This window comes from Leptidea sinapis, chromosome 5 (genome assembly GCF_905404315.1).
Source record: "Leptidea sinapis chromosome 5, ilLepSina1.1, whole genome shotgun sequence".
NCBI lineage: Eukaryota > Metazoa > Arthropoda > Insecta > Lepidoptera > Pieridae > Leptidea > Leptidea sinapis.
The window spans coordinates 139,716-152,891 of record NC_066269.1 but is presented as its reverse complement, the minus strand read 5'-3'; the positions used below and the strand labels follow the sequence as shown (position 1 = coordinate 152,891).

Sequence of the window (13,176 nt, the reverse complement as noted above, 5' to 3'; positions counted from 1 at the left end):
AAAACACGGGTAACTCTAAAGGTACTTGGGATACTATTAAAGAAATTTGTAATTTACCTACTACTAATGATCTCACTACTGAATTATTGAATACTAAGTCTACCCTAAGAGAATCATTAGCAGAAGTAAATAAATACTTTACTAATATTGGTAACAACCTTGCCTCATCAATAATTAGTAAACTAGGCGAACACAAAATTGATTGCTCTGATATGGCCTCAAATAATCCTCTCGGATCTCTTATGCTATACCCTACTGATATTGTCAAGTGAAATGTATTATCCTCAAACTTAAATCAGCAAGTGCTCCAGGTTATGATAAAATTAACTCTTATTTTGTTAAAAGATTTATGAATTTACTCTTAGAACCGCTTGTTCATTTAATCAACTCAAGTCTTTCTAGTGGCATTTTCCCAGAGGTTTTTAAACAGGCAGTTGTAATTCCGGTTCATAAGAGTGGTGACAAAAAAGTTGCTTCAAACTATAGAACCATATCATTGCTGAGTGTTTTTAGTAAGATCTTGGAAAAAATAGTTAATATCAGATTAACCAAGTTTCTTGAAAAATACAAGCTACTTGCGCAAAACCAATTTGGTTTTCGGTCAAATCGATCTACTCTGGATGCAGTACTTGAGGTTACGAAATATATCACTAGTACCCTAGATAGTGGCAATAAATGCATAGGCGTTTTCCTAGAACTGCAAAAAGCATTCGATACAGTCTCAATTCCTATCTTACTCAACAGACTTTCCAATTTGGGAATTAGAGGAATAGCTTTGGACTGGTTCAATCTTAATGGAAGACAGCAGTGTATTAAGATAGGCGATCTTACTAGTGATCTTATCACCATTGACTATGGTGTTCCCCAGGGAAGTGTTTTGGGCCCTACACTATTCCTAGCTTACATCAACCCTCTTTGTAAGATTTCTCCCACATCAGGACGTATCGTTTGCTTTGCCGATGATACTGTGGTTTTATTTCATGGAAATCAGTGGGATGACGTGAAATCGTTAGCTGAAGAAGGATTGAGCCAAATCACGTCTTGGCTTGGAAAATAGTTTACTAAATGTCAATACTGCTAAGACTAAATATATGTGCTTCAATATCTCCAACAGAAATAATCCTGACGGACAATTTACTCTCCCAATACACACATATCCTTGTAACCGGAAAAACAATCGATCTTATTGTAAATGTAACATCCTAGCCAAAGAGGAAACCATAAAATACCTTGGTGTTACGCTAGACGAACAACTTACTTGGACGGCCCACATTTATAATACAAAAAAAAAAGTCTCATTCCATTATTTAGAAACCTAAGAGACGTGGCACCAGTCGAGACAACTAAGATGGTGTATCAATCTCTCTGTGTTCCAATCATGACCTATTGTATTTGTGCGTGGGGTGGAGCTGGCAAAACGTTTATGCTTCAGTTAGAACGAGCGCACAGAACTCTACTAAAAACAATTTTCAATAAGCCGTTTAGGTATCCAACCAACCAATTACATGAAGAGAGTAAACTTCTTAGTGTCCGTCAGCAATATATTTATGGAATAATTTCAAGATTTCATGTAAAAAGTAATATAAATTTTAATGATAATAACAGAATAAACACATTTCGTACCCCAATCATTAAAACAGGCTTTGCTCAGTCACAGTATAAATTTAATTCGGCATACGCTTACAACTACTTCAGTAAATATAATAAAAATATAAGTAAAATAAATAAATTCTCGTTAACAAAATCTTTAAAATCATGGCTAATAGTATTAAAATACGAAGATACAGAAAATGTTCTTAAAATTAAAACTTAATATTCAATTACTAACATTTATTTAATCTTGTGCACAGTTTGACATACTAACAAATACTTAAAAAAAAACACACACAAACACACACACACACACACACTTACACACACACGCACTCATACACATACACGCACACACACGTACCTCTTTTTAGTGAGTTTGCTAATTATGTTTAATAATGGATAGCCTTTCGGAAGGACCTAGCCTCTGCAACTCAGGGTATCCTATCGCAGAGGGTAGGGCAAAAAAACATTTTGTACCACATATTATTAGTTGAATAAAGGATTATTATTATTATTATTACACCAAACACAGCGGAGGTGCAAACCAACGTACTTATTAATGACCAGAGATTGGAACTTCTGGACACTACGGTCTTCTTGGGTATCATGTTAGATAAAAAGCTTCAGTGGGGTCTACATATTGCCCATCTAGCAGATAGACTCAGCTCTGCGGCATATGCAGTTAGAAAGATTAGAGAGTACACGAATGTTGCGACCGCTAGATTAGTGTACTTCAGTTATTTTCACAGCATCATGACGTACGGTATATTACTATGATGTCATGCTGCTGATATTGATATAGTGTTTGCACTGCAAAAGAGAGCTGTTCGTGCTATATATCAGCTTGGTTATAGACAGTCTCTCAAAAAAAAATTTAAAGAAATAAATATTTTGACTGTTCATTGTCATTTATGAAAATTTAATATATGTTCACAAAAATCGTCACCTTTTTGCTCTTAATATTGATTTTCATTAATATAACACTAGAAATAAGGGATTGCTCGTAACTAATTCTAGTCGGCTTCATAAGATACATAATAGCTTTAAGGGTAAATGTATATTTATTCATTTATTAAGGACAATCAACGGGTAACAATTAATCATTATTAAACTAAACAAAATGAGGTACTTACATATTAATTGTTAAATTGTAGACCCACTTAGAGATTGCCACAGCTTGCAAAAGAGGTACTAGTTAGAAGCAGAAGAAACGACAAGATATTATAATATAGCTGTAACAGTCAACTAGCTGGTTCTAGTAAAGGCATAAAAGGCATTTATTTTCTCAAAATTGATTCCTTTAGAATTCTTATTGATGTCATTTCTTATACTACTAGATACTACTACCGCTTCGGAAACAAATGGCGCCCTGAGAGAGAAGAAGCGTCGCAAGAAACTCTCCCAGCATTCTTTTTTTTGCGCTCTTTTCCATTAAAATATACAATATTGTACAGTCGCTATAAAATAATCACAATCTAGTCCCAGGCTGTCCGATCATTTAGATATTCTGCAGTGGAGTAATAGGATTTACGACAGAGCCATTTTTTTATAAAACATTTTTTTTTTAATTTATTTATTTAGATTCACCAGTGGTAATTACAATAATACATTTATAATTATTATTATTATGCTTATTTACAACGGTCTTATTACTAAATGCATTACCTTTTAAGGTGAATACCGCATGCTAAATTATATTGTGTGAAATAGTTACATAAAATAAATATAAGTTATAAAACTTGATGATTGTAATGAAATTAAGAAATTAACAAAATCTACTTAATAAGTCAAGATAAACGTATTAAACAAATCAAGAATACTTATAAATTATTTATTTACAATACATTTTTTTACATTTTTGCGAAACCTTGGCAATGAATCACTGAATGGGTCCAAGCATTTATAATCGTTTATAATTTTGCATAATCGCGACACAGGTGAATTGATCCCCAAAATAGTTCTGCGAGATGGTTTTTCAAATAAGTTCACAGGTTTACGTGGGCATCTAGGTACTCTAAAATTAAACATAGACACCAGAAAGGAGTTGTCATAAATATTGTTAATACTTTTGTAAAGAAAAGTAAATCCAATATGTCCCTACGTTGTTTCAGAGTTAGTATATTAAAATATGTAAATCTTTCAGAGTATGTTGCGAGTGATCTAGATTTCCCAATTGAGAAAGCCAAGTGATAAAGAAAACGCTTCTGAATTCTTTCGATTCTGAGACAATGGCAAGCGTAGTGTGGTCTCCAGACGGTACTACCGTATTCCAAAATACTTACAACGAGACTTTTATATAGGATCATCTTCGTGCGCCAGTTCCTAAAAACTTTGCCATTGCGAATTACAAATCCCAGCATTTTAGAGGCTCTGCTTACAATAGAGTCTATGTGCGGTATAAACGTAAGTTTGCTATCAAATATAACACCCAAATCCTTAATAGTATCTACTGTACTGAGAGGCATATTATCTAAATAGTATTTAGTTGTAATATTATTTTTGCATTTTGTAAACGTTATATGAAAGCATTTATTTTTATTCAGTATCATACCATTAAGCTCGGACCATCTAAATAAACTATTTAGGTCTGACTGCAATGCGCTAACGTCATCGGGACCATTGATTATCCTAAGAATTTTTAGGTCATCAGCAAACATAAATGGTGTGCAGTGTTTAAAGCAGTTTGGAAGGTCGTTGATAAATATGTTAAATAAGAGAGGACCTAAATGCGACCCTTGTGATACTCCTGATGTTATTTCGTATTTTACAGATTCAAATCCATTAGCCACTACGTAAAAACATCTGTCAGTAAGGTATGAATTTAACAAATTTAAAATTGATCCAGCAATGCCATATACAGATAACTTCAAGAGTAAGATGGATATTGGCACTAGATCGAATGCTTTACTTAGATCAGTGTAGATAACATCTACTCTTTTCCTCTTATCAACCGCGTCTATTAATAATTCTGAAAAATTTACCAAGTTTGTGCAAGTCGACCTTCCATTTATAAAGCCATGCTGGTAAACACTAAACGTATTTTTCAAGTAGCCATAAAGTCGTAAATAAATTAAGGCCTCAAATACCTTACCAAGCAAAGAATGTATGGAAATTGGTCTGTAATTCGTAACACTTTTTTTATCGCCACTTTTGTATACTGGTACCAGCTTGGCAATTTTCCACTTTTTAGGAAATACTCCTGTTTTTAATGAATTATTAAATAATACTTGTAGTGGTAGAGCAAGTGTCTCAGCACAGTTGATTAGGTACACAGGTGATATTTGATCAGGTCCAGCACCCTTATTACGATCGAGATGATTACATTACATTTAAATTTATTTATAGATAATGCCTGAAAAGTGGCTGGGACTTTATTGTAGAAGTGTATACATTTACCCTTAAAGCTATTGTGTATCTTATGAAGCCTACTAGAATTAGTTACAAGCAATCCCTTATTTCTAGTGTTATTATAATGAAAATCACTATTAAGAGCAAAAAGGTGACGATTTTTGTGAACATAATAGTTTTGCTCTTAATAGTGATTTTCATTATTATAACACTAGAAATAAGGGATTGCTTGTAACTAATTCTAGTAGGCTTCATAAGATACATAATAGCTTTAAGGGTAAATGTATACACTTCCACAATAAAGTCCCAGCCACTGTTCAGGCATTATCTATAAATAAATTTAAATGTTTTATAAAAAAATGGCTCTGTCGTAAGTCCTATTACTCCACTGCTGAATATCTAAATGATCGGACAGCCTGGGACTAGATTGTGATTATTTTATAGCAACTGTACAATATTGTATATTTTTATTGAAAAGAGCGCAAAAAAAAGAATGCTGGGAGAGTTTCTTGCGCCGCTTCTTCTCTCTCAGAGCGCCATTTGTTTCCGAAGCGGTAGTAGTATCTAGTAGTATAAGAAATGACATCAAAAAGAATTCTAAAGGAATCAATTTTGAGAAAATAAATGCCTTTTATGCCTTTTATGCCTTCATATATTAAATTTTCATAAATGTACTGACAATAAACAGTCATAATATTTATTTCTTTAAATTTTTCTTTGAGAGACTGTCTATAACCAAGCTGATATATAGCACGAACAGCTCTCTTTTGCAGTGCAAACACAATATCAATGTCAGCAGCATGATCCCATAGTAATATACCGTACGTCATGATGCTGTGAAAATAACTAAAGTATACTAATCTAGCGGTCGCAACATTCGTGTACTCTCTAATCTTTCTAACTGCATATGCCGCAGAGCTGAGTCTATCTGCTAGATGGGTAATATTTGGACCCCACTGAAGCTTTTTATCTAACGTGATACCCAAGAAGACCGTAGTGTCCACAAGTTCCAATCTCTGGTCATTTATAAGTACGTTGGTTTGTACCTCCGCTGTGTTTGGTGTAATGAACCGTAAACACTTTGTTTTTTTACTGTTTAAGTGCAGATTATTCGTCTCAAACCAACGCACTATCTTTGAGAGTGCATTGCTTACCTCGTCATCAATATCCGCACGTCACTTCACTTTAAAAATAAGTGAAGTGTCATCAGCAAACAATACAATCTCATGGCTATCATCTACCACAAACGGTAGATCGTTAATATACGAGGGGAGGTCAAAAAGTTCGCGGAATGACTGGGAAAAAAGATGAAATGATACATTATGTTATTTTTCCTTTTCAATATATTCCCCCTTAACACGAATACATTTTTGGGATCTGGCATATAACTTATTAATACCGTCGAAAAAATAGGTTTTGTCTTGGGCGTCAAAATACGCCGAAATCGCCGACTTGACTTCATCATCGTCTCTAAATTTTTTTCCACGCAGCTCTTTCTTCATCTTTGGGAATAAATAAAAATCGCTAGGGGCCAGGTCTGGACTGTAGGGTGGATGGCGTAGTTGTTCAAAACCGCATCGATGAATGGCAGCCGTCGCAACATGACTCGTGTGAACGGGCGCGTTGTCGTGCAAAAGGAGTACACCTTTTGTCAGTTTTCCTCTTCTTTTTTCTTTAATAGCTTCTTTTAATCGGTCCAATAGGGAAGCGTAGTACTCTCCCGTTATAGAAACACCACGTTCTTTATAATCGATCAAAAGAATACCTTCAGTATCCCAAAAAATAGTCGCCATGATCTTTCCGGCCGATTGCGACACTTTAAATTTTTTTGGGGGTGGTGTGCCTTTTTTGTGCCACTGCATCGACTCCTGCTTTGACTCAGGCTCATAGTGGTGAACCCAAGTTTCATCACCGGTTACAATTCGGGCCATAATTTCTTCCCTAACTTCTCCACAGCGGTCCAAATACTCGCGGGAACAGTTGACGCGCTCACGTTTTTGCAGCGGCGTGAGCATTCTCGGGACCCACCTTGAACACACTTTACTCATGCCAAGATGTTGATGAAGAATATTTAAAATTGTGGTTTCTGATACTCCAACTGATGCTGCAAGTTGTTTCTTCTTCAACCTTCCGTCTTCCAATACAAGTTTTTCAACTTTTTCAATGATTTCCGGCGTAGTGGCCTCAATGGGCCGTCCAGGTCGAGGATCATCTTCAATTGACTCCCTTCCTTGCTTGAAAAGGCCGTGCCATTTGTAAATCATGGTTTTACCAGGAGCAGAGTCTCCGTAAACAGCTAACATCTCTTGCAAAATAGTTTGAGGCGTTTTTCCTTGTTTGGTGAGGAACTTTACGACGGCGCGATGTTCAATTTTCTCCATAGTGGCTAGTTTGTTCCCGATTTACTTGTTCACTCGTTTGTAACTCGAAAGCTAATGACCCAATTAGGCTAGAAATTGGCATATATAGTAATTATGAGTTACTCAAGTAGCGGCTACCTGGAGGAGCGACCTCACCCCCGCCAACCCCGCCATTCCGCGAACTTTTTGACCGCCCCTCGTATATAAGAAACAAGAAAGGACCGAGAATAGAACCCTGTGGAACACCTATTCCCACAGGTTTACCCGAAGACCGTTTGCCATTCACATCGACTATCTGAACTCTTTCGCTTAAATATGATTTTAACAGATTTAGGGCTCTATTTTTCACTCCATAATGCTTTAGTTTTAGGAGTAAAGTTTCATGGTGGACGTAGTCAAATGCTTTTGACAAATCACAAAAAATGCCCAATGCATCCTGTGACTCTTCCCAGGCGTCAAAGATGTGCTCAATGGGTCTAGTACCCGCATTAATTGTTGATAAGCCCCTAGTGAAACCAAACTGATTTTTGTTCATTAATTTACAAAAATGCATTTGTTGAAGCAAAAGTTTTTCAAAAATTTTACTAAAAACAGGCAGCACTGAAATAGGTCTGAAATTAGCAGGGTCAAAAGAACTGCCTGATTTAAACAAAGGTATAACTTTGCTGTATTTCATGAGGTCAGGGAACACACCCTCATCTATGCATTCATTAAATATTATTGCTAATTCAGGTGCTATAATGTCAAGTATGCATTTAACAATATTAGTCGAATGGCCCCATAGGTCTTTTGTATTTTTTAGGTTAATTAATTTGAAGATTTTTATTATATCGCTACCTGTAACATACAAAATTTCAAGTCAGTAAAAGATACTGGTACGTGTAATTTAAGCATATCATATGCTGCTTTTGGCGAAGAGTTAAGGTATTTGGTCGTGACAATCGGGATTTCGGAGAAGTATTTATCAAATTCATTTGCAATTTCTATTTCCGAATTTATAACGCGATTATTAATATTTAAACAGATAGAGGTGTTACGGCAATTCGATCTACCAGTTTCATTGTTAATTACACTCCAAGTCGCTTTTACTTTATTATTACTGTTTTTAATTTTATCTGCAATGAAACGTGTTTTCGCTTCATGACAAACTATTTTAAAGAGCTTGGAGTATTTTTTTACATATATTTTAAATTTTTCACTATTATTGTAATGTTTCTCATAATAAAGGTCATATAAGCGTTTACGGTTTTTGTGGATACCCATTGTTGCCCAATCATTAAAACTATGTTTGTTGTTTACTGTCACCGTTACTGGAGTAAAAATCCTGTCAAATTCCTCACAGAAGGAATTGAAGACTAAGTTGTAGTGAAAATTAGCAGTTTCGCCACAGTGTAAAAATGGTATTGTATTTACCAAATTATTTCTAAACCTCTCAAGACGGCTACCCGTAACTGGTATAATCGTCACCTTTTTTGGTCTGACATTGTCCAATCTTGTATTTACTTTTATAAGTTGCCCTCTATGGTCGGACTGAAGATTATTAATTATGAGTTTACTAGTAATAGTAACATCTGTAAAAATATTATCTAAACAGGTTGCTGTTGTAGAAGCGATTCTAGTAGGTTCCCAAAATACATTGAACAAATTAAAACTTTGAAATAAATTCTTAAGGCTAGTACAATTGGCCGAAGGTTCAAGCAAGTTTATATTAAAATCTCCACACACTTTAATTGACTTGCTAGTTTTGCTAAATTTTGATAGTACTTCCTCCATTCTATGTTGGAATTGTTCATATGATGCAGTGGGGGGGCGGTATACACTTACAATAATAAATTGCTCTAGTTCTATACAAGCTATCTCAATTAGTTGTTCTATATAGAGATACAATGAACAAATAACACACAATTAGAGCTAACATAAAAATAAAATCAAAAACACCCTAATAATAAAATTTTCTAAATCTAGTACAATGAACAAATAAAACAAATTAGAGCTAAGAGAAAAATAAAATCAAAAAAACGTAATAATAAAATTTTCAGAAACCAAAATACGAATAAAAGGAAATAATACGAAATACTCAAAAGATACTAAACCATTTTGTCACTATATTGTGAATGAAAGTGGTCCGTTATCTTTTTTTAAACATGCTTCCTATTGATAGGTGCTGAGAGCCCTAGGTTTGTTTTTGAGACGCTAGCTTTGAAAGGCATATAGTTTATAACACGACTATACGGTCGTGGAATTCTTACAGATATTTTATAAAGTAAGTCAGACGCAACTAAGCTTTCATTGAGAAGTCTATGTAAAAAACATAGATCTAATAGTTTTCTACGGTCTGACAGAGTCAATAAGTTATAGTGTCGGAGTCTGGAATAGTAGCTAGAATTTATATTACATAACTTATCGCCAAAACTTACATAGTGCAGAAAGCGCTTCTTCATACACCGATATTATACGTTCCTTGATTGCTGAATATTGTTTGTCTCTTGGTATGTTAAATAGGATGTCGGAGATTTGTTTGATGTCAGCCTTTTCTAATTGGACGAGCACCATCTGTGTCAGCTGGACTGGACTCCTCTTGAGGTCATCGGTGGCGGCTTCAAAGATGTGATACCACAATCGCGGATTTTCCCGCCAAAATGGTGGTATGCGCATCGACAGTGAAATGCTGGAGATTTCTGTAGCGGTGGGCGCTGGGAGTGGCTGAGCCTGGTTTGTGTCTTCCATTTCTTCGTTGGGTAGATATTCCTCGAGCAGAGATTCGATGTACAGAAATTGGTCGTTTTGGAGAGTTGGTGAAGCTGTTCTTCGATGTGTAGCCGGGCAAAGGTTTGGTGTTCTTCTGTTCAGGCTTCCTTCTGCCGGTGTTCTTGTTCGGGCTTCCTGGCATCCTTCCGTCGGTGTTCTTGTTCGGGCTTCCTGGCTTCCTTCCGTCGGTGTTCTTGTTCGGGTTCACCACTATAGAGACTGAGCGTTTGGAGATTGAATAAAACAACTGCTTGAGTAGTATGAAGACTGTGAGGAATATGTGGAAGATGATATATTTTACTTCAGTTACATGCTATATATACAAAATCCTTAAAACTAGTTAACCAATTACAATTGTTACTTAAAAAATATTTACAAGCTTAGAAAATACACACCAATACTAAAGCTTACATTTTGACCAAGAGTTAAACGTTTCATTCTATAAGAATTGAGAATAATATTATGTGTTCTATCTCGCTCTAAAACTAATGCTATCGCAGTAAACCGGCCAGCGAGCGCGCGCTTGTGTAAACTCGCGTCGAACCTCGATCATCCGATGTGAAGCACTTAGCACATACTCTGTCGCTCATTGATTAAAATTTAATGAATAGTGATCGAAGCCGCGACCCTTCAGTCGAGTACGCTCGGCCTTGCTGTGAGGTTGTGTAACACGGAGCATATGACTGATGACGTGAGTATCGCTGCGGTCTTCGAGAGAACGTGACGATGCTTGTACTTCGATGAGATGACTACTGGTGATCTGCATGATTCTATGACTTGATGTACAGCATTATGAAATGGTTCTTATAAGAGCTAATATTACGGTATATAAAATAAAATGTTCTTTTCAGAACGAATCTTTCGGCATACGCTTATTACAGTTAATATGCACGATTAATATTTCTACGGTCTATAATGCTACGAAGGTATTACATTACAAGTTAGATATAAGACATTTGTATTAATTGATATTATTGGTTGTAGGTACAGCTACACCTTCAGTGACAGTGGTTTTTGTTTCGGTCAGATTCTAATTTATCAATTTGAGATTGAATTAATTCAAATTTAATAGCAACAAATTCCACTCAGCTTTACATTGCAATATTTTGTGATTTAATTTCATCCATTGCGTAGGAAATCTTTTCTAGTTTTGTGTCTTGGGAACTTTGGTGAACTCTAAATTCAGCAAACATATTTTTCATTTCCGTCATCATCTCGGATGTTCACTGTTGCCTTCACGCTTTCTCTTTATGCGGTGAGTAACATGGCATGCTCCTTGTCTCAGTTCATCCTTAGATTTCGTTATTAACTCGGAGTCCGACCCGGAAAGATGCCGCGTCTGTGTTGTTGCGGGATGCGGTAAAGTCACCGTTCCGTCAGCCGGAGCTGTGGAACTGGAAGAGGAGGGCGAGCGTAGAAAGGGCATGTTAAAGAATATTCGAAGCTAATAAATACTGAGCGCGAATACAATTCAAGTGTTTTCAGTCGGAGGTCTGCGCTGACTGGGCGGTCACGACGCTTTCGTACAAAATCACTTTCCGATTTCTCATAGAAATTAAAATATAGCAATATTTTACTCACTGACGTAGTATAGTGCCAATGCAAGCTCCACTGTGACACTGAGTTCGTTTGTCGCTTACCGGTTTCGCTGACACGTAGGCTGCCGCGATCATGCACTTGTTTAATGAAATGTTGAGTTTTATTCACTACATTCACAGATTTATATTTCATTTTATGTTAACTATTAAATAAATGAACGTTTCTCTTAAAATATAGGTTTCACTGTGTTATTTCACTTTATCTACACGTGTTTTAGTACTTTTAAACTATTGATAGCTGTTGTTTTATATTTATTTATCAAAAATATCGGGGAGCGTAATAATAACACTGCTTACAGCAGGCCGGTCGGCAGAGGAGGTAGATACTATTGAACTGTTATTAGTATTCCTTTTAATTGGCGTACCTATTCTGTATTATTTTTTAATATACTCTTTACATTTGGTTAGATGTAAGGAATCATACATAAATAATAAAAAAAAATGTTTCACTTCTTTGAAAAACATGGCCGTTTTCTTAGGGCGTTCCTATTTTATAAAAGGAAGAAAAGAGTAGGCGACCGATCATTCAACATCAGATTATAGGTAGGAGGATAATGTGCCCATATTATCCACCTACCTGTCCCATTAAAAATCAAATGTAGAATATAATAAGTAATTAATCATATTTCTCATATTATACAATATTTATCACAATGTAATAAATGTTAAACACTCAGCTTTATTTTGTTTCAGCAGTCAGTTTTTGTGCTCTGGAGGGTCACGTCCCGTTTCTCCGTCGATCCTGGCTCGAAGAACTACGTTGTTTCCAGACAAGTTATGGATGTTTCCGACAAAGCATTCGAAAAGAAAAAATATTTAAAATTTGTAAGCTGAACTATCCTTGGAAACCGGAATATCGGAATGATGATTACGATATATCGGACGGTGAATGTGGCAACCATGTGACAGCTGTGGCTGTATCAACGTACGCTATAGCAGCGAGATACATAATAGAAAACAATTTCTAAAATGCATTTTAACCTGGCCCTTCGTACGATCTTAGTCATGTTTAGTAATTTTTGCTAAGTGATGTATGTAATATTAAATGGCGCAGGATCACTACACTGTCGTTTGTCACTCCCATAGACTAACAATATATCCAAAGTATTTTTGGACATATGTTAACTCAAAAAAGACTGGATCTTGGATACCACAAAAGCTAAGATATAAAGATATTTCATCGGATGATGGATACACAATTTGTAATCTTTTTAATAACTATTTCAACTCTGTTTTTATAAATTCAAGTACTCCCGATTTTCATATTAATAATTATAGCTTTTCAAATGCGCCTTTAGATGTGAGTACTATTAACATTGATGAAAAAATTGTGAGTAAAGAATTAAAAACTATTAACACAAGAAAAGGTGCTGGAGTTGATGGTATTTATCCTCTATTTTTATTCAAATGTGCAAAACACCTAACATATCCCGTAACATTTACTTTTAAACAGTCAATTGAAGCGGGAATATTCCCTTATCTTTGAAAAAAATCGCTTATAACACCAATACCCAAAAATGGTATAAATG

General features: G+C 35.5%; 1 protein-coding gene across 3 annotated transcripts in view; it reads left to right on the top strand.

Moving 5' to 3' along the window:
- The window catches only part of LOC126964667 (UPF0764 protein C16orf89-like), a 56,252-nt gene extending 43,295 nt beyond the window's left edge, over positions 1-12,957 (top strand). For 2 of the 3 annotated variants that reach the window (XM_050807927.1, XM_050807925.1), the window contains one exon: positions 12,341-12,957. In XM_050807927.1, the coding sequence (XP_050663884.1) occupies positions 12,341-12,615 (275 nt within the window). In that variant the 3' untranslated portion in view covers positions 12,616-12,957. The remainder of the gene's footprint in view (positions 1-12,340) is intronic. The other variant, XM_050807926.1, reaches the window with a different exon arrangement.
- Positions 12,958-13,176: the final 219 nt, after the last annotated feature.